This window comes from Falco cherrug, chromosome 9 (genome assembly GCF_023634085.1).
Source record: "Falco cherrug isolate bFalChe1 chromosome 9, bFalChe1.pri, whole genome shotgun sequence".
Taxonomy (NCBI): Eukaryota; Metazoa; Chordata; class Aves; order Falconiformes; family Falconidae; genus Falco; species Falco cherrug.
Genome location: NC_073705.1, coordinates 7341615 through 7362882, shown reverse-complemented (window position 1 = coordinate 7362882; position 21268 = coordinate 7341615). Strand labels below are relative to the sequence as shown.

General features: G+C 59.6%; 1 protein-coding gene across 2 annotated transcripts in view; it reads right to left on the bottom strand.

Annotated features, from left to right (window-relative positions):
- The window catches only part of ASS1 (argininosuccinate synthase 1), a 29501-nt gene extending 8867 nt beyond the window's left edge, over nucleotides 1–20634 (bottom strand). The window contains exons 1-11 of one of the 2 annotated variants that reach the window (XM_005442059.4): nucleotides 20506–20634; nucleotides 17527–17638; nucleotides 17000–17068; nucleotides 16524–16712; nucleotides 13304–13360; nucleotides 12746–12820; nucleotides 9421–9491; nucleotides 9012–9042; nucleotides 5153–5243; nucleotides 3247–3331; nucleotides 2025–2089 (exon numbers count right to left, since the gene is read on the bottom strand). In XM_005442059.4, coding sequence (XP_005442116.1) covers nucleotides 2025–2089; nucleotides 3247–3331; nucleotides 5153–5243; nucleotides 9012–9042; nucleotides 9421–9491; nucleotides 12746–12820; nucleotides 13304–13360; nucleotides 16524–16712; nucleotides 17000–17068; nucleotides 17527–17634 — 841 coding nt within the window. In that variant the 5' untranslated portion in view covers nucleotides 17635–17638; nucleotides 20506–20634. Of the gene's footprint in view, nucleotides 1–2024; nucleotides 2090–3246; nucleotides 3332–5152; nucleotides 5244–9011; nucleotides 9043–9420; nucleotides 9492–12745; nucleotides 12821–13303; nucleotides 13361–16523; nucleotides 16713–16999; nucleotides 17069–17526; nucleotides 17639–18730; nucleotides 18920–20505 lie in introns of those variants that run through there. The other variant, XM_027809597.2, reaches the window with a different exon arrangement.
- Between the last annotated feature and the right edge of the window lie 634 nt (nucleotides 20635–21268).

Genomic DNA, 21268 nt, shown 5'->3' with positions numbered 1-21268 from the left:
TCTGCTCAATGCACGGAGGGGAGGAAAAGGGAAAAGGAAGGAGAGAGCCAAGGGGAGGAAAAGCCCCAGCCAAAGGCAGCGCTCAGCTCTTTTGGCAGTGGCCATCCCCTCCTTCCTGCTTCCTCCCCACTGATTTCATTTACTTCACTTAATTAGCCCCCCTTCAGAGTTAAAAAGATAATTTGATAATGAGGATGTGAAAAGGCAGGAGAGGCAGGGCCACGCTCCCGCTTGCAGCCAAGAGCCCCCAGCTGAGCCATGGCCCCCCCAGCCGGCTGCAGAGCCGCTCCCTGGCACCCCATAATTAGCCACCCTCCTCCCACTAAAACAAATATGGCAAAATTGAATTAATAGGGCTTAAAAGGCTGGCGCGGGCACGCTCAGCTCACCCCTCGCCCATTAGGCCTTAACGAAGTTCAATTAGGAGCTTAGTAAAAATCAATGCAAATGAATTTTTCTCTTCGACTCCCCGGGTCTGGGAGGTGAGGGAGGGGAGGCACCTGGCAGGAGCCTTCGCTGGCACCGCCGTGGCCCCGGAGGGCTCTTGCTGTGCTGTGACTGCCCGTGCCTCAGTGTCCCTGCAGCGCGGGGGTCCCTGTGCCGCCCCAAGGAAGCGTCAGAACCCGGAGCCAGTGGGGCCACCGCATCCACTGGGATTTAAGGGACCATCTCCTCCCACCTGCAAGCCCAGGTCCCATCTCCTGCCCCTTTGACCCAAACCCCGTTGGGGGTCCAAGATGCTCCCTGAACTGCCCTGCACCCCAAAACCCCCAGGGGGAGGTGGGTACCGGCAGCACCCTCCTGCTCTGGCCTCCTCCCATCCCAGCTCTCCATCTCTCCCATAGAAGCAGATTCCTGGGAGGTTTCAGTTAATCCCAAAGAGCAAAACCAGGGGCAGGATCCTGCTCAAAGCAAGGAGGAAAACCTGCCACCAAGGTCTTGTCCCGGAGGTGCGTGCACCCCCACTGTCCCCAGAACACCCAGTCCTCCTGCGTCTGCGGTGCACAAACACGGCAGCGATCGCTTGGCAATGTCATGCAGGAGACAGACATGACAGTTAAATGGGGTTTAGAGAAATTATTAAATGCTGGAAGGGTCACTAGAGCGTGTCAGTGGCTCTTAAAAAAATAAAATAGGTTTTGACAAATTACTCAGCATCTTGCATGCAAATGCGCAGGCTGGTGTGTGCAGTTTGGCGTTTTTTTCCTTCCTTCTTTTGGTTTTAATTTGATTATTCAAACTAGGATCAAATGATTTGGGGTTTTGTTTTGTTTTTGCCTTTTGTGGCTGACACTCTTGCAAAGGGGCTGGTGCCCTGCGGTGGGGTGGGGGACCACAGGCTGAGTCTAACCGAAATATTTGCTGATGCCCTGCACAGAGGGCAAGTTTAAAGAAAGGGGGCATCTAATCATGTGTTAGTGAGGTTTAAAACAAAAGCGTGGGGGCAAGGAGGTGGGAAATGATGATAAGCCACCTCATTACTTAGTTCTGCACGGGGCAGCTCGCTGCCTCCAGAGATTTCCAATGAAGCTCATCCTAATGGATGATCAATACTAAGAGTCGCAGCCTCAAAAACACATAGATAAATCAAAGAATTGGCTTAAAAAAACCCTCAGTGATTTGCATTTGCCTCCTGCGCTTTGTACCTGTACTATAGAGCCTTGCACCCTCCAGGACCTCCCATTAGCATCTTCCCACATAAGCCCACAGCTCGGTGTTTTTACCACTGCAGACAGGTCTCACCCAGGACGTGGGGTCTCTGGTGGCACAGGGACCCCAGGGCTGGTGTGAACAGTGGCAGTGGCAGTGAGCAGGCAGCTGCCTTCATTAGAGAGCAGTGAGAAGTCCCTGTCACAGGGAAATCTCGGTCAAAAGCTGATGGGGAGGGAGCAACTGAGGGCTGCTGGTGTGACCTGAGCCAGAGCACCCCAGTGATGCTCAGCACCTGACATGTCCCGCCAGGGTTTTCCCTTTTTTTGCTGTTATTAGGACAGGGACGGCACCACTGGTGGGTGACTGCTCACCTCTGGACTTCATCCCAACGAAGCGGTTCTCCACTATGTCGATGCGCCCCACTCCGTGCTTGCCCCTGCCAAGGAGAAGGAAAGTTGCAGCCTCCCCAGCCCCACAGTGGGACATGTGGGGGACAAACCCCAAATGACAGTGTGGCCAGCCCCTGAGTAGCACTGGTGACCATTGGTAGCGACCCATGGTGGGTTCTTGCCATGGTGTGTGACAAGGAGGTGGATTTTCTCTCCTTTTCCCCTCCTTTTTGCTGTGCCAGCAGCCTCTCCATCCTCCCTCGCTGCTGGGTCTGGCAGCACCACAAGGACCCATGGTACCTGGGCCACTGGAAAACAAACTGGGCAAGGAGACAGGACATGCTGCAGCTGTATTCCCAATGACCAAAGTAACTTTAAAACCACTTAATTAATATTTAAAAAGCAAACTACATGGAAAAGTTCATTCCCATTCAGCGCCAGGGGGATACAGGCAGAGGCACAAAGGAGGGTGGCCAGGGACTGCGTGGCACTTGGTGTAAGGTGGGAGGAGTGGGTCCCCTCGTGGGTGCTGCTGTATTTTTGGGCAAGCCCCTGGTGATGGCTCTGCCCCAGCGGCAGCAGAAGCTGGGAATGGGCTGGCACAGGGCAGAAAACCCTGAAGGAGCTGCTGCTGTGCAGGCAGGGGGAGGACGGGGCGATGGACCGGGCCAGCACATCTCTACGCCCCCAGAAATCCAAGTCTCTGTCCAAAAGGGACACTGAGCCCCCTCGGGCAGGCAGGGTGAGGCGATGACCCCAGGATGCAGGAGCTGGGGGTCTGGGGCTGGACGGGGACCAGGGGCAAAGGATGCCCCACAGGCTGGGGGTGCCCCAGGGGCTGAGCCCCCCACTGCAGGCAGGGCAGCCCCTGCCCAGCTGTGCAGCTGGGGCACATGGTAAATGCAGAGGGTGGTAGTAAGTCTTTTTAGCCCTCCTGATGCACATGGAGCAAAACCCTAAATACCCCTGTGCTCCTGGCCTGGGTGCCCAGCTCCACTCGCTGGCACAAATGGCTCAACTGGGACCTAACTGGAACCCAGCTGGGACCATCCCAACCTCGTGCTGCTGACCACCGTCCCCGGCCTCATCCGGACATGCCTGCTGTGAGCATCCCGCATCCATCCCGCCCTGGGGACCTGGGGATGCTACCCCCATCCCCGCTGCCAGCTGGCGGGCAGGTGGCAGGGGACAGCGTGGCACTCACGCGATCTCATTCAGGTACACGAAGAGCTCCAGGGCTGAGCAACGAGTGGCTCCATCCCCCGTGTTGGTGACCTTCACAGGGACACCTGCGGAGGCAGGGAGGCAGGATGGGCAGGATCAGCCAGTGTCAGGATCCCCCCAGAACATCACCCCGCGGGCGTTAAATAGATGTGACAGATATGAACTCTAAATAACTTCTTAAAAAGGCATATCCAAGCTGGTGCGGGGGGGAGGCGAGGGGAGGGGGACCCACCTCGAGAGAGAAGTGAAATAAATAAATAAAAAAGGCCATAAAAACGTCCCCCCCTTCTTTTCCCCTCTCCTCTCCCTCTCTCTTTTTAGGGCCTGTGAAATTGCAACCAGGCCCTTAACTAATTGAATTTCACGCTCGGCAATTGTCTTACAGCACAGCACCTTCTGTCCCACCAGCCCCTGGCCGGGGGGGCTGACAAATGTGTGTGTCCCCCCCTCCCCTGCTAGCATGGGGGGCGTCTGGGGGGGGACCCCCACACCAGGGCACGACTGCTCGCACACGCACGCACACGCACCCCGCGGCGGGGTGCTCCCCACCATGAATTAATTATTGCACTTTTTTTTTTTTTTTTTTTTTTAGCCCCCTCTTTTTTGCTTAAAATTTTTTTAAGGGCGCTGGGCAGGAGCAAGGCGGGGGGATGCTGAATAGAAAGAGGCATTTTTCTTTAGCGGTGTGAAATGAGCAATAAATGTATTAGGAAGCTGACAAGGGGGCTGCGGGGCCCACAAAGAAAAGCGGTGCGGAGTTGGAGGCTAATCCCCCCTCCATCTGCCCTCCTCATTACCATTTAACGCACTATCAGTTGCCAATCAGCCTCAATGCCTCCCTTTCTAGTCTTTATTATGGAGGCGCCCGCTAGAGCCCTGGCTAGTGATGGGGGCTGTCAGCTCCCCCCCACTAAACCCCCTATTTTTCCAGGGGTTTATAAACTCAGTTGTAAATTGCTATTAAATGTAACTCGCGGCAATAATGAACCTTAAGCTGCTTCTCGGCGCGGGTCCCCCCACTCCGCGCCCTCCCCTCGCCCCGGCTCTTTCTATTCGCATCCTCCGCCGGGGTATTGGCCGGGGTCGGCTCGGCGGAGAGCCGACGTTGTCGGTGCCGTTGTTAGTGAAAGCTGCTTAGCCTTTAAAATAGTTAATAATTAGATTAAAACTTCAAATAAATTAACTAGGGGCTGAATGGGCTGCTGGGAGGGGGGCTGCTCCTTGCAGGGGGATCATTATAATGGCGCAGGGATGCTGGCAGCGGGGGGGTGGTGGGGAGGCAGGGGGTGCCCCCTCTGAGCGGGGGCTCCCCCCAGCCTGGGCTGGGCTTGCCACTGCTGCCAGCAGGGGTGGTGGCACAGTGATGCCCATGACTGGTGGAGGTGGGAGATGATGCCCTGTGCCCCCTCTCGGGGTGACAGCTCTGGGGCTGGGCCCTGTCCTGTGCCCCCAGGGATGGGACGGGGTGCCCTTGTCTCCTTTGGGCAACGCTGATAGTGCCACCGGCCAAATCCTGCTGGAGCATCTCTCCAGCTGTGACAGTGGCCAGGGCCACCTGTATGTCCCCATGGCCACCCACCTGTATGCCACCCTGCTTGAGAGAGACCTGTTCCCACTCTGCCTCAATGGTTGGCATGGGAGCTCAGACCCCTCTCCACTCTCAGGGGGTCCCAGCCAGCCCCCTGAGAAGTACCCAGACCCTCTGCGCACCTTGAAGAGCCCCAGCGTGCTGCAAGCACCATCCCACGCCCTGATGCCACGAGTTGGGGTTCGCCCCACCTGCCCCCACCCTGGGGATGCTCCCAGCAGCCCTCGGTCCTGTCTGGGGAGCAGGGTTCAGCTTCGGGGGGCAGAGAGATGTGGGGGGTCTGCCCGGAGGCGCTTACCCCGCTCAAACTCCATCTCCAGCACGTCCGGGGTGTTGGGAGAGGTGGCGGGATCACAGGTCTTCGTGTAGAGCCCAGGGGGGGCCTGATTCTGCAGGGTGGGGAGAGAGAAGAGAGTCAGTGGCATTGGCAAGGCCAATGCTGCCAGCAGCCCCGACCCCAGCGTGCATCCCCCATCCCTGGTGAGCATCCCCCATCCCCGGTGCACAGCCCCCATCCCCAAGGCACCGGGGCTGGCACCGCACAGCACCAGTGCTTACCGGGGCCCTAGGAACAAAGGGGTTGGAAGAATCAGTCAATTTTTCCCCTCAACTTGATCTCATCTTTTCCTCCGACGCCCCCACAGCTGGAGGCGGGATGGCTGTGGAGAAGCAAGTCAGGCAGGGAAAAGCTGGACGATGGCAGCGAGAGGCAGGGCGGGCACCCGCACGTCCCCACGGCACAGCCGGGCTTATTCGGCGCTGACCGAAAAAACTAATGAGGAGGCCTGACCCCAGCAGGTGCTCCAGGCACACCGGCTCTTTCATGGTGTCCCCGGGGTTAATACACATGGGGGAAAATAGAGGAACAAAGCAAAAACCCATTTCAGAGCACATCAACCTTTATGTATATTTTTTTTCCTAGATTTATAGGAAAGAGGCATCTTATCTCCGTTGGAGCCAGGCCACTGGAGGCTTGGGTGCTGACAAAGAATTGCTGCAATTGAAGCGCATGCCAGAAAAGGGGGGGAAATATAATAAAAAAGCTTTCCGTCCCGGAGAGCAAATGCTTTGCAATTTCACATGCCCCCTCGACACTTGATGCACGACGCGACTGCACACGCTGACCCCAAACCACTTCCAGACTGGCGTTTGAAAACTCCTGTCTCTGGAAGGATGCCTCCACCCAGCCGCAGCTCAGGGAGGGGAAACTGAGGCACGGAGCACCCAGGGCATGTGCAACGTGGGGGAAAGGCAGGCAGGGCTGAGCAAACGAACCACTGAGCAGGGCTGGGGCAAAGCTGGGCTTGGCCGGCATCAGGGGGGGATGCTGCCAAGGACCCTCCTCCAGATGAGGAGTCCCAGTCACCTAAAGCCCCCTGTGCCAGCAGCTCGGGTGGAGTTTCTCCAAACTCGGCTGCTCCTACAAATGTTTTAAATGGTGGTAAACTGGTATTTCCACACCAAACCTGGCTGGTGAGAGCTGGAGCTCTGGGCATCCCTGGGCGGCAAAGCCCTGCCTGCACCCACCCACCGCCCTGCTCGTGCTCCCTCTCCTGTTAAAGCACAACTCTTCTCCTGCTTACTTTTCCTCCCTTCTCCTTTCCAGTGTGGGAAAAAAGGACAAATTAGAAAGCAAGTTAGAAAACGAACAAACAAAAAAGACCGAAAGCAATTGCTTTAAAAAAATGTTAAGCTTCTTAAAGGGAAAATTAATTTCTCTGCAGAAGAAGCTTTCATTTCAAATTTTTAAAGATGCGCAATGATCTTTTTTAGTGAGAACTTCCAACGATCTTTTTTAGTCAGAACTTCCTCTTTTTTTTTTTTTCCCTCCAATAAATAGCAACACCCGATCACTGTCAGTGCCTGAGGGTGGCCTGCCCGGCTGCCAGCATCCCTGCCACCCTCTCCACACCAGGGCTCCCCCCTTGTCTCACCCCAAACCGTGGGGCCACAGCCGAATCCCAGGAATACAGACATAAGTACCCCAGCACACGCTCCAGCAAAACTACCTCAGGTTCCCATTTTTTCTCATTTTTGCCCCTTTCCCTTGTTTTAAACAAGAGGCGCTGGCAGGCGTGCCTGCCCCTTTCCCCCCGTGCGCACACATGCACAAATTACACGGGCTGCGGATTTCAATTTTACATCGTCTGGCCTTTCCTAGCCCTGATCACACTTATTAACTAGACGAACCTGCAAGAGATGATGAAAAACTTTGAGTTCAAAAGGAAAGATGTGGGGGGGCGGGAGGGGAAAAATACTGGAAAGTATTAAAAACTCTTTACTAAACATTGGAAGTCAAAGTCAGGTAGTTTCCAATTTTCCGAGCCAACTATGAAAACCCCTATTAAATAAAATAACTAAATAGAAATAAAAGTGACATTTGGCTTGCATTCCATCATTACGGTGCGAGTCTGTCCTCTTTTTATTCTCTCTCCTAAAAGCACAGTTCAAATGACAAATAGTTTGTTGCAGTGTATCAATGCCTTCTATTTATCCCTCCCCGCAGGGGGGCTAGTCCTGCAATGTCATCTTTAAAGGGGAGAGAGGGAAAAAAAAAGGGGAGGAAAAAAAAAAGGGAAAAAAAAAAAAAGGAAGAGTGTGTGGAAAGGGAGAGAGGGAGGGGGAAAGAAAGAAGCAAGAAAAACTGGGCAAGAAGAGAAGAAATTGGAAGCAAATGGTCCATGAAGTAAACCATGATGCAGAGCTATCGATGCCGCAAATGGTTTATTCATCCGGCTGATATTGTTGTGCCCGGGACTGAATGAACTCTTTCAGAGTGCCATATGAAGTTAAAGCAAGTAAATTTCTATCTTTCTCCGCATTAGCTGCCTCATTGCCCTTCAATCGGGCCTCACAGAGGCAGAAAATAGCTCAACCATCTGCTTTCAAATCCCTGCGTTTGGCAGGTCCCGGGGGTTTGGGGAGGGGAGCCCGCCGTGCCTGGCACCCCGGATCCTGCCGTGGCCACCCTGGTGCCCAGCACTGCTTTCAGCGCCGGGAAAAGGGACGGTGGTGACACCACACTGTGGGAAGCCACCTCCCGGCGCTGGCAGAGGGAGAGGTGCCAGAGCAGAGGATGCTCGGGGATGGGGTCAGGGCACTGCTTGGCCCCATTCTCCGAGCTGGCTTTGGGAAGGAAGCGGGCTTGGCAGAGCCTCAGGACCAGGGGTCTTCCCCAGGAGGAGAGGCACTGGGCGCGGCAGGGTGGGTCAGGATGGGTGCACCGGGAAGGGTCAGCCCCTCGCTAGCTCCAGTTCGAGGCATGAAAACCCATCCCTGTGCCAACTGCTCTTCTGGAGGAGAAGACCCCCTGAGGGCCTGGCTTTGCAAAGCCCAACCTGCAGACAGCCCTCCTGGGGACTCCGATGGGGGAGCGGGACCTCCTCTCCACCTTCCTCTTCCTCACGCCCCTGCCCGAGGCACGCGCCAGCCCAGCCGCGGTGAGCCGGCTGCGGGCGCTGAGCTCCAGCCCGCTCCTCTCCCTCTCCGCCTGCCTCCCCCTCCTCTCCCCGGATTGTCTAATTAGCGCTGATGGATAGTTTAAGTAGCCGCCGTCGTGACCCGCTGGAGCATGAACAGTGCAGGCAGGGGCCAGCGGGCACCGGACCACGAGCGCTATCGAGGGCAAGCAGGGCCGGCCCCACACCTCCCCGAGCGAGGTGCCACGTCCAGCAGTAGCACGTGGCCACAGCACCCACCACACTGGGCTCCTGACCCCATCAGCAGGGAGCCGAGGGTCCCGTGGGTGCACTCAGGGTCTCCAAACAAGGGGAGGTTTTACCCCGTTTCCCCCCCCCGAGAGTGGGAATGGGAAAGCGAGGAGGGTTGGCCGAGCTGCAGGCATGGCCAGGAGACCCGAGCTGCAGGGGCCAGCCCAGACCCCTGCCACCCACCACCAGCCCCCGCTCTCCCACCCGCGCCTCATCGTCTAATTGCTCCTTTATTGAAGCTCCATGACATTGGCCCCTCCAGTGTCACCCTGAAACGGTCCCTTCCCCTATTCACGCTGGCAGCAATTAACGTGCCAGGAGAGGCGGAGGAGCCGGGGCCTGCCCGACACACACGGCCCGCCGTGAAATTTCCAATTAGGCTGCAAATACACGAGACGGCCTCAGCCCTGTGGCTGCCATGCTGGCCGGGTGGCTGTGATTGATTACCTTGGGGTTCTCCAGGATCCCGGCTTCGTAGCTACAGCAGGCAGGGAAGGAGAGAGAAGTCACTGCAGCACCTGCAACCCCAAAACCCACCAGGACAACCCACCGCCCTCCACCCCCCAAGGATGGGCGTAAATGCACGTTATGGATCGCCAGGGGCTTTTAGCAGCAGCCCTGCAAGGAACGCCAGGCTTAGGAGAGTCCAGGAGGCGAGTGCTGCCATGTGTGATGTGGGTGACTGGGCAGAAAGGGAGGCTGGAGGTTTTGGGGTCACCTTTGGCCAGTGCATGGTACGGCAGCCTGGGACTCTGGAGGCGAGAAGGGCTGTCCTGGCCACGCAGAATGGGGGGATAGGGGCCCCAGGCGCTGGGTCCTCCCCCCACAGGAGCTCCCCCCCTGCCCAGCCTCTCACCTGATGTGCATGAGGTTTTCATCCATGCTCCAGGGTGTCTGAGGCGTCACGGGTACCGGGATCCCATGTTTCTGCCGAGAGAAGGGGAACGAGGGTGAGCCAGCCTGCAGGGAGAGCCAGCCTCCGCCAGCACCGGCTTCTGCCGGGATCAGCCCCAAAAGCACAAAGGCACAACCCCCGGCCACCGGCAATGCAGCATGGAGCAAGGTGCACATCGGTGTCCCTGACCCTGGGCAACACCAGCTCCCACCGCAAGGGCCACCTCGATGAGGACATCAAGGACACGGTGTGGCTGGGAGAATGACCGCCCCAGCTGAGAAGGAGCCCCAGAGCACCCACCAACCCAAGCGATGGAGACCACCAGCACGGACATTGTGTGCTTTTTCTAGGTCCAGGTCCAGGATGGTGCATTCCCCAAGCTGGGCTCCTCAGCAGGGGGAGGTGACACAGAAGTCCCCAAAGCCACAGGATGCTCTGCAGCCTAGACAGGACTGATGCTCTGCCATCGGGGGACAGCACACGGGTCCCCACAGCCTCGTGCAAACGCGTGGTGATGCAGGCACCCAGCACACAGGTGCCAGGCGTTCCCCCCAGCCCAGCACCCCGAGCGCGCCATGACCGGGGACACACGGCCCCATGCCGGCTGCCTCCCCAGCACAGCGCACAGCACCAAGCCCAGCTCCCTAACAAGGTCATCGGCGTGCTCAATTATCCGCTGACATTTCAATGGGGGAAATTGCCTGTGAAGATGAGGTGAATACGGGGGGGAATTAGCGGGAGAGGCGACGCTGGGTGAGCTAAGAACTGGAGCCAGCAGGGACGTCACCCACCCTGCCAGCATGCTGAGCCACGATGTCCCAGCTGCGGGATGGCCACGGTGAGCCAGGAGTGGAGGTGGTGGTGGCAGCTCTGGGTTCCTGCTGTGCCTTGGCATGTCCGTACAGCTCGTAGGTCAACAGGCAGCTCTGGCATTTCAGTGTCACCACGGCAGGGACATCAGCCAAGGGCTCAGACAGGAACTGAGGGGCAGGGCCTGAGCAGAGGTTCCTTGTTTGCAGGGAAGGAAATGCTTGTAGTTGTAAAATCATGGCCATCAACCCATCACCTGAGATGGGAGCAAGGTTCTGAGATACCTCCTATGGCTGCAGAGGGACTATCTCAGCTCTGTCCCCGTGGGGACATTGCCCCAGGCTCGTGGGTCCTGGTTTGCTGGTCCCACGTCATACTCCCAGTGTGGGACCCCCCAGGACCCCCATCCCAGGCTTTGGAGGTGGGTGCTGGGCAGCCTTCGTCTCCTCAACCCAGGCCCCTCTGCGGGGGTGCTGTCCTGCCCACAGCCCCTGCCCACGGGGGAGAGCAGGCAGAGCACATCAACGCTTCACAGGGGGCTTCAAAACACACTCTTGGGTTTGCTGGGAGGGCAAAACACTGCCGGCTGGGTGCAAGTGCTGGGGAGTGCCTGGCTTCTCTGGAAAAGAGTGAGAAGATGCCTCTCCCTGTCCCACCCCTCAGACAGATGAAGCTGCAGGTGCCCCACAACCCCCCAAAGCCCCCCCCCAAATAACACCAGGGGAGACTGAGGGCTGGGGGATAGACTTCAGCCCTGCCTGGGGTCAGACCACGCTCCCATTGGCACCTGCCCCCTCGTCCTCATCCCAGTGCCCTCGTGGATGTTGACAGAGGACATTTCACCTTAGTTAATTAAAGCCAAGCAATTAATGCTGAGGGCTGTTTATCCAAGGAGCTGCACTCAGCCGCGAGGGGCTGCGGGAGGCTATGCCCTACGATGGGCTCTCCCTGTGCCATCTCACCTGCCACCTATAAACGCATCTTTCACAGCCAAACACCCGCTGATCCTGAGCCACGAGCCCCAGCTGATTTATTTCTGCAGCCAGCCCTCTCTTCCCTCTGCCTCCTCTGGCACCTCGGGAAGCCCATGCTCCCCAGCCCACCCTTGCCCCATGCAACCGATTCCAAGGGGATCCTCCAAGTCTGGACCCACATACCAACATCTGCCAAGCCCAGGCAGCTTTGGCCAGGGCCAAACATGCCGAGACCAAAGAGAAACCTTTTGAGGGCACAGCCCTGACAAGCTCTGTCCCACCTGGCTCTGCCTGCGGTGATGCTTCATCCTAGAGCAGCATCCAGGAGAGTTCCACCTTGCTCATTAAGGTTTTTCAGCCCCGGCTGGTTGCGGGGATAAAGCGGCTGCTGGAGCAGGGCTGCTGGAGCAAGGCTGGCTCCAGCCCTGGGCAGCAAATTTGTGGCAAGGGCTATGCCATGTGCTGCAGTGACATGGATTCCCAGCTTCCCTGGCACCAACGGAGCCCCAGATATCATCGTGTTATAACTCCCCAAGTGCTGAGGCAAGCACATCCAGGCACTGAAAAGACCTGGCCACACATCTCCCTCTTCTGAGCGTGAAAATGAAGGGAAAACCCCCTTTTTTTTCAAACATTGAACATAACCAGAGACCTAGAGCTACTACAAACCCTCAACCCCCAACCCTTCCTCTTCGAATGGGGCCCCAGTCCATTTCATTTCCCTTTCCCCCTCCTTCCAAACAAACAAAAAAAGAAAACCCCAAACAAAAACCCCAAACCCGAAACACATGTTCCATTTTCCATATAATAAAACCGCGGCGCTCTTAATAACTGCCCTATTTGACAATTTGTTTGGCAACATATGGAAAGCTCTCGTAAACTCGCCCCTTCATAATACAACAGCAGATGGCAAACACAATCCTCAACACGCTGCTCTCCACAGCCCTAATGGGCTCGGAGGGCTCCTCACCCCACGCTGCATCCCTCCGGCTCGGCACCTCGCCTTCCCAGAGATTACCCAGGCAGCCTCGACGGCAGCTATTTAAAAACTGAAGCAATTTTCTGGTTTATGCACAGAGCTGCCTTTTCCCTTTTGATTGATTGAGCCGAGTTGTCTAGCATTTCCATGAAGTCGCTAAAAAAGAAAGGTACCCTGGTGGGCATGTAAAAGCCTGATGCAAAACTTCTAATATGTTTTATTGCAACTTGTACTTCAAAAAGGAAGGGACAACAAAGGCAAACGTATTTGCTTTGTCTGTTACGTGAGTCAGGAAGCTGGGACCCATTTCCTTGGAAAGCGGGTTACCATTAATAGCCAGGTAATTATGGGGCTTTTAGAAAGGAAGGAAAAAAAAATATAGAGGGGGGGAAAACCGACCAGAAGGCTCCAGCGTGGTGCTGGAGGGATGCTGTGCAGGGCTTGCTACTGTCACCTGCCAAGCCACGTTGAGCATCCCGCAGCCACCCCGAGCATCCCGTGGCTACCCCATGCCGGCTCCTACCTTGGCATAGTCCATCAGCTCACGGCGCCCAGGGAAGCGCTGGTAAAACTCGGGCAGCCTCCACGGCGCAATGACCTGGCAGGAGGGCAGGAGCATGAGATGAGAAGCCCCTGGTCCCCTTGCAGCCCCTGGTCCCCTTGCGCCCCTCAGCACCCCTCCGGGCTCCCCATGGGAGAGGGCTTGTGGCAGCCCTGGAGAGCCAGGCCCATGGGGTGTTGGTCCCCCTGGCTGAAATTTAATCTCCCTGCACAAGGGTGGAGTAACCCAAACCCCTGACCCTAACAAGGCGCTGGATGCAAGGGGGAAATAGGCAGCATCGATTATCCAGCACCTGCCTCGGTGCTCTTTCCTCCATGGCCTCGTAGTGTTTGGGGTGAAAATAGGTCAATTAAGTATCATTACAGCCCCCTCAAATGCCAAAACGTCGCTTCGTGCAGCTGGCAGCTTGTTAAAGTGAGACACGGCCACTCGCATCGGTGTTAAAACAAAATTCCCCACCAGCTCGGGAGGGGGCCAGGAGCTCCTGCTGGGGCCCCAGGGGCAGCCCAGGTGCCTTACCTTGATCTTAGGACACAGGGCGTAGCAGGTGAGCTCGAACCGAACCTGATCGTTGCCCTGAAACACGAATGGGAGATGCTGATGGGTCACCCCACACTGGGGTGGACTGGGAGGGGGATGGCCCCCCCCCCCCCGATCCCACTGATGGGGGATGGGGCCTCATCCCTGAACAAGCTCTCCCAGGGCGATGCAGCATCCTTGGGAGAGGAACATGTCCTGGCAGGGCTGCAGGTTTGGATTTGGGGAAAGAAACTGCAAAACTGGTGGGAACTGTTTAAAAAAAAGGAAGGAGCAATAAAAGTGCAGATGACAAAACAGGAGCTCCCAGCTGCACTGCAGCCCCACAGCTTCGTCTGGGGAGCTGGGAGGCTCGGGGACTGCTGGGCACTGGGAGAGCACGTGTGCGGCACTGCACACACGTGTGACCGCACACACATGCAGCTTCTGAGACGCTGCTTGGCCACAGTAGCAACTCCCCTTGCAACACTGGAGATCTCGGGCACAGCAGGCAAGGACCCACTGTTTCCCTGCTCCCAGCTGCTCTCCCTGTGTGGGGACAGGACCAAACCCCCCTCAGCAGAGAGCTAGGGGGCACATGTCCCAGGGTCTCAGCTTCAGCCAACGCAGGACAGCCACTTGTTCTATGTCCACTGGGAAAAGCATCCCAGCCCCTGGCTTGGGAGGCCCTCGGCTGAGCAGGGCGTTTGCAAATCCCTGCGAGAGCCACCAGCCAGGAGCAATGTCCGCCTGGTGCTACCCAGGACTTCATAGACTGAGGGTCTCTGTGCAGGAGAAGAGGATCACACCTGTTCTCCTAGTAATGCCACTGGGATGGGATTGCTGGCCTTTTTCCCTGCAAAAAGCAAGGCCTGAGGCTGAGAACCCATCTCTCTCCTCAATTCCACCAGCACGGAGGGCAGCGGGACGGGGTAACGGATGCCAGGACCTGGGCTGGCTCTGTCCCTTGGGGTCACTCCTGCTCTTTCTCCATGGCTGGTTTGAGCCCAAACCCACCTTTCCTGGTGGCCCTGGCAGCTGGGTGTTCAAAGCCCTGATGCAGCCCGTTCACCTGGCTCCAAGGGAGCCTGGCTGACCCCGGGAGAGCTGTGCTCTCCCCTGGGCTAACACGTCTAAAATCTGAGCAGGCAGAAACCCAGATTGGGGTGGGTTTCCCCCGCAGGCATCAGAAGACACATGGAAGGAGAGGGCAAGGTAGGGGAGGGAAGACCATGGTGTCCAGGAGGATGCAGCAGCTCGTAATTAAATAGCTCTGAACCTCCCTTTATCTTAATTGGCCCATGCTGACAAGGTCCCACTAATGAGGCCAGGTAGTTGCTAAGGGGTGAGGAGTGAGCCTGGGAGTTATTAGCCCTTCCAAGGGAATAGTGCTAACCAAAGCCTATTTTCCACCAGCATCGCGGGGTGTAAATACCCCCCTCCCCTCCTCTCGGCCCGGCCCGGAGGATACATTTACGCCTGGGCTGGGAAATCCCCAAGGACTATTACACACAGGCAAGTACATCCACCGAAGCACTCATTTCCCTTACAGGCCCAAAACAAGCCCATCTGCTCGGGCAGGGGGGCACCGCAGATGGCCGCATCTGGGATGCTGTGGCCTCAGCCGGGGATGGGGCTCGAGTTACGTGCAGTGGGTCCCTGCCCGAGCCCGAGGCTTAATGGCCTGGGGAGCAGGGGAGCAGCCAGGGGTGCCCCCAAGGCCTGGGGAGCAGGGGAGCAGCCGAGGGTGTCCCCCCTTGTGGCCCGGGGAGCAGCTGGGGGTGCCCCCATGGCCTGGGGAGCAGCCAAGGGTGTCCCCACTCGTGGCCTGGGGAACAGCCTGGGGTGCTCACACAAGCAGGGAAGGCTGGTGCTGGTGGTACCCAGGAGTGGTGGGGACATCATCGCATTGGGGGTGCATGACTCCAGGGCACCCTTGAGGGGGGGCTTTCAAGAGGGGATGGGTGAGATGGACAGCGAAGCGGTGTGGGGAGCACAGCACAGCAGGAACAGGAGTTATTTTGGCCATGAAGTCCCCCCCCGGCTGCTGGCATGCCCCTTGGCTGTCTCCCGGCTGCATTCAGCACCCGGCTTCTAGCAGGGTCCTCGGCCATAGCTGTGGGCACCCAAACCCAGCGCCCCCCCAGCCCCTTGCGCTGAGACCCCTCCAGGGGGGACCTGGCTTCTGCCCCTAGGCCAGGAGGGGCACCTGTGGGATGGGGAGGAGGGGGCACCCGGCGGGTCCTGGGCGCAGGCACAGCACCCAGGGCCCCCGAAGGGTGACAGTACCCCCCGCCCCAGGGGTCCCCGCCGCGCCGGGCAGGGCTGCGGGGGGGGGGGGGGGGGGGCACGGCTCGCAGGCCCCCCGCCCCCAGCCCCCCGGCGGCGCCCCCCGCCCCGGGCAGGGCTGGCCCCAGCGCCCTTCCCGCGGTCTCTGGCTGCCTCTAGCGGCAAAACGGCCGCCCTGCGGCGGGGGGGGACGGGACCGCGGCGGGAGAGGCTGTGATGGGCACAGGGATGGGGACGGGGACAGGGACGGGGCCAGGACAGGGACTGTGGGGGGTACAGGGATGGCGACCAGGACAGGGACTGGGACAAGGATTGTGGCGGGTACAGGGATGAGGCCGGGACACAGGGACTTGTGGTGGGGACAGGGACCAGGACAGGGACTGTGGCCAGTACAGGGATGGGACCAGGACAGGGACTGTGATGGGGACAGGGACTGGGACAGGGATTGTGGCGGGTACAGGGATGGGACCGGGACAGGGACTCTGGTGGGGACAGGGACCAGGACAGGGACTGTGGAGGGGACAGGGATGGGGACAGGAACAGGGATGGGAACCAGGACAGGGATGGGGACCGGAACAGCTGCTCCCTGCCCGGGGTGCCCCACGCCCCAGGCAGTGCTGGCGCAGCCCCAGCCGGCTCCTGGCCCAGGCAGCCCCTGCCCGTTGCAGGTTTTTGAAAGCTGCTGCCAAAAGCAGAGGGTTCAGCTGTGACCTGAGCCTCCCCGACAGGGAGAGGGAACTGAAATTGGGGACAGAAATCCCAGAAGTGAGAAGGAAGTGTTGAAACATGGTTGAGCTTTGCACTGCCCCACAGAACACCCACAGAACAGGCTGTGCACCCCTCCTGGCACCCACAGACTGGCTAGTGGACTGACTGGGTCCCCCCGCCGAGCACCCGGTGCCATCCCTGCCCTGGTGCCCCCATCCTCCCTCACCTTGCCCGTGGCGCCATGGGCAACGTACTGGGCTCCCTCCCGCTGGGCGATCTCCACCAGCTTGCGGGCGATGCAGGGCCGTGCCAGCGCCGTGCCCAGCAGGTACCGGTCCTCGTAGAGAGCGTTGGCCTGCACTGCTGGCCAGATGAACTCCTCCACAAACTCCTTGCTGATATCCTCGAGGCAAACCTGCCGGGATGGAGGGAGCCTTGTGGTGGGAGGGTGACTAGGGGGGATCCCACTCCTCTGGGGCTTGGGGGATGGTGCAGCAAAGGGTCCCTTTGCCTCCCCTTTTTTAGATGCTACTAAAAGGCTTTGGTGCAACACCTCTGGAAAAGGGATTCCTCACTGGCACTGTCCCGTCTCCCTGTGGTGGCCCCAGCCACGGGGTGTGGGAGACCCCAGGGATCAGCCCCATGGCAGGGAGCAGGGGGAGCTCAGACCCCCCAGGCAGCCAGAGGGAGGGATGCTGCTACCTTCTTGGCCCCCAGTGCCAGTGCTTTCTTTTGTGCTGCCTCAAAATCTTCCTTCTGCCCAATGTTGGCCTGGAAGGGGGAAAAAACCAAGACTTGAGTTTGAAAAGAAACCACAGAACTCCAGTGCAAGCTCAGCCCGGCACAGGGCATCATACAAGGCATGGCAGAGCTCATGCTGGCTAGGCTTGAGGCCACACAGGATGGGCCGGGGGGGAGGGTACCCACCCTGGGGCAGCATACCTCGTGCCCATACTGCCTCTGCCAAGCCCCTTAGCTCTGCCCTGATGCACTGCCCTCATTAGTGGAGGGTCATTTGCTGGCAGGGACAGGCTGTGCCTGCAGGGCTGGCAGCTCAGCAGAGCAGCACCCAGGCTGGGAGATGGTTAACCAGTGAAAGCAGGGTCACCACCATGTCTACACACGTGCCAGGACCCCTGTCACCCACCCAGGTTCCCAGACCTCAGTGCCCCCTCCACCCTCAGCGCCCAGGGACAGGGTCCATGCAGCAGGGCTCACGCAGAGCTCACCAGATAGGTGATGACTTCGTAGCCCTGCTCCTTCAGCCACATCAGGATGCAGGAGGTGTCGAGGCCACCACTGTAGGCGAGGACCACTGTTCCCTTGGGCTGAGCCATGGTGCTGGCAAAGCAAAGGGAAAGGGATTCATGACAGGCCCAGCCCCTGCCCTTACTTGGTGCAGGGATGCTGCAGCCATCAGCTGTGAAACCTCCCCACTGTCCCTGAACTGGCCACAGGCCATCCCAGTCCAGCTGGGTGCTGAGGGCAGCCAGGGATGAGGGCTCCCCCAGGGGTGGGATATCCTGGGCAACACAAATATTATCCAGGTGATGAATAACCAGGAGGCAAGAAACACAGACCACGTAAATCAAACACTCAGGGCCAGCAGTGGCCTGAGTACACAGAGGAGCACGTGGTGGGGCTGGCGGTGCGGGACAAGCTCCCGGATTAAAACACAAGCTCCCAGCACTGCTCTCGTTCCCCGGCAGCTGGGCAGCCCACTGAGCCAGGCTGTGCTCTGCCTGGGGCCGGCTGAGCCCCCTCCTTTGCCGGGGGCACCAGGCTGGGGGCAGTGAGCAGCAGGCAGTGCAGGGGGGACTCGCCACAGCATCGGGAGGGATCATCTGGAGCAAGAGCCCTCCCGGGGCTGCAAGGAGCAGGGGGAGGGCTGGAGGCAGGAGGAAAAGCCAGGGCACCACAGCCACGTCCAGGCTGCAGCTCCCAGCCAGGGCGAGAGCCCTGCCCATGTGCCGGCCAGTGCACACAGCGGCACTGGGTGTCGGAGGGGGCCAGGGCAGCCGTCGGGGCAGCTTTGCTCTTACCTTTGCTCCACACGGCTCTTGCCCTGACAAGCCCAGCACAGCCTGCCCCCCCACCCCCCATGAGCACCCTGCAATGCCAGGGGGCTGGGGCTCAGGTGCAGGTTCCCAGCTGCAGTGGAGATGCAGCCAGGTGCCTTGCTCAGGCACAACCTGGCACGTCACAGCCTGGCACCAAGGCCAGCACAGAGGAGCCGCTGCGGCAGACAGGCACAGCCACCCACCAGCTTGGCCCCCAGTGCCTGCCGGCGCTGCTGGGTGAGCAATCACTGCAGGGCTGGGGTGCTCAGCAGCATCCCCCAGAGCCCGGCCCGGCCCCAAGTCTAATTAATGCTTACTGGGCATTTGTCCTAATTATGCTGCCCTGTGTTTCCTGCCAGCATGAAACACCTACATGGGGATTCGGTGCCGTCAGCCAGTCGAGGATATCGAGGACTCCAGCCAACAACAGGAGGTGGTGAAGGATGTGGCAGCCCAGAGCTCAGAGGCAGGGATGGGGGTCCCGCTGCAGGAGGGGGCTCAGGGCTCCCTGCAGCCCCCGGGCCAGGCTGTGAGCCCCAGGGCCTGACCAAGCGGCAATGCCCGCTGACCCTTGGCCGGGAAGGCGGGCAGCGGAGCCGGCCAGATCCTGTCCCAAGCAACTTCCATGCTGCTGCTGCTGCCAAGTCAGCACAATCCTGCTGCTGCTTTTGCAGGCAGGGAAGGCGCCATGCCGAGCGCCCCCAGACTGGCCCACCCGGCACCTTTCGCAGTGGGGTGCGGCTATGCCGGGGTGTGCCAGCATAGTGTGGGGCCAGCATCCCACGGAGCACGGCTCAGAGCCAGCCCAGGCACAGCATCTGGCTGCAGAGCAAAGGGGTCTGCAGCCCTGTGACCGCCCTTCGGTGCCCTGAGCCTGCCCGTACCCGCTGGGCTGCCCGTGCCAGCAGTGCCGGCAGCACCCAGGGTTGTGCAAGCGGCGCCGAGCTGGGCCCCTGCCTGGGAGGCTCAGCCGTTCCCTTCCTCACCCGGCCGTTTACAGGAAGGCAGCCACAGTTCCCGAAAAGGCCCAGCCCAACCATGACGCTGCACCTGCAGCTCCTTGCTGGGCAATTCCCTCTTTTACCCCCATCCCCATCCCCGCTGCAGCCACCAGCATCGCTGGCACGGCTGCCAGCCCGAGTAAGCACCTCTGAGACCGGGCGCATTCGCTTCACAAATGCTTGGCAGCAGGTCAGAGGAGACGCCTCCAACCTCCCTGCTCAGACATGTCGTGCTGCCCACAGGATGCCCGAGGGACCCAGGGACACCTGGCCCTGGGGATGCATCCTGCAACCTAGCAACAGTGTGGGGCCACCGGCACTTCCAGCTCTGGGAACGGGGCTGGTGCCAAGCCCGCCTGCCCAGGAAGGGAGAGCCCTGAAGTTCTGGCGTTGGGTGGTAATAAATCAGCGCAAACAAAGCTCAGCGAAGGGGAACGTGGTGGGACTTTCTCAGCCCTGATTATTATTCCGTAGCAATTTCCGTGTGAGTTGGGGCAGGGTTCCTTCCAGAGCAACTCTGGCTGCGCTGCCTTGCAGGAACACTGTGTGTTTTGTTTTTAAAACCAAGGGAAAAAAAACCCAAACAGTGGGGTGGGGAATAAAAAACTTGAAACTTTGGGAAGGAAAGGAGCCACCTTTGCCAGCTGGGCTGGAAGAACAGCCTGTGCCCTGGTGAGTGCTGCGTGCGGGCTGGGACGGGGCAGGGTGGGGGCTCCGGCAGCACAGGCATGTGGGGATGTGCTCACTGGTGCTGGGGCTTGCCTCAGCATCGCTCCTCCGTCTCGCGAGGGTCCCATCCTACCTCCAGCATCTCCAGAGCAGAGCGAGGAGGGCAGGGGTGCTGCCAGCCGAGGTCCCAGCTCCCCTCCCTGGGGGTGGCCCAGGGAGATGGGACTCATTTGGAAGCTCCCCACCGCAGACCCGGGGAGAGGGGGTCGACTGCAGCCTGCACCTCCCAGAGCTGGGAGGGGGCTGGGACCCCCCTGCCCTGCTCCTGCAGGGAGCAGCAAGCCCCTCTCCAGCACCCAGGGATGGGGGACACCCACAGGTGGGTTGAGAAGGGCCAGCCGGGGGCAGAGGACAGGACCCCAAGGCAAAGGGTCCCTTCCCCCCTCGCCACCCCCTCCCGTGCCATGCCCGTACTCACCCGCTGTCCCACTGCCCTCAGCACTCTGGTCCGGTGCCTGGAGCATCCTCCTCCTCCTCCTCCCCCCCTTATAGCTGGGCATGGGCAGGCGGGGCCGCCGCGGGACTGTCCCCTCCGTGGGCACGGTCCCAGCGAGGGCCAGCCCTCCCCATCGGCCCCCCCCGGGACCCCGCGGGGAGCTGAAAGCGGCGGGCAGAGGGGACCCGGTGCCCCCTGCACTGCCACCACCTCCCCCTGGCACAGCAGGAGGAGGTGGAATTTCTGTGGAACTCCCTCAGGAGAAGTGGGAGCGTGGGTAGGCAGGGGGGGATGGGGCAGGGGGCTGTGCATGGGGCAAACCCACTTTCCCCCCCCTCACATGTGCCCAGGGCACCCCAGAGCAGCAGCAGAGGTGGCCCTGGGGGACAGGAACGCCAGCCCAAAGGCCAGGGCCTTGGGGACATCCCAGTGCCACCGCACAGAGCCAGCTCCAGCGATGGGACCTGGCTGTGGCACCTGCACCGGGGGCATGGCCACCACAAGAGACACGGCCTGAACATGGGGATGCGTGGGCTGGGGTCTGCGGGGCCAACGCGCCGGGAAGGATGGAAATGGCTTTCTGGGAACAGCCTTCACCGGCACCATGGGCAGAGAGGCCACAACCTGCTCTTGCTGAGCAAGGGACCTGATGTTGGGGCAGGATTGGACCTTCAGGTGCTGGACATTGGCCCTCTGGCATTGCCACATCCAGACAATCCACCTTCTCTGGTCCAAGGCCACGCAG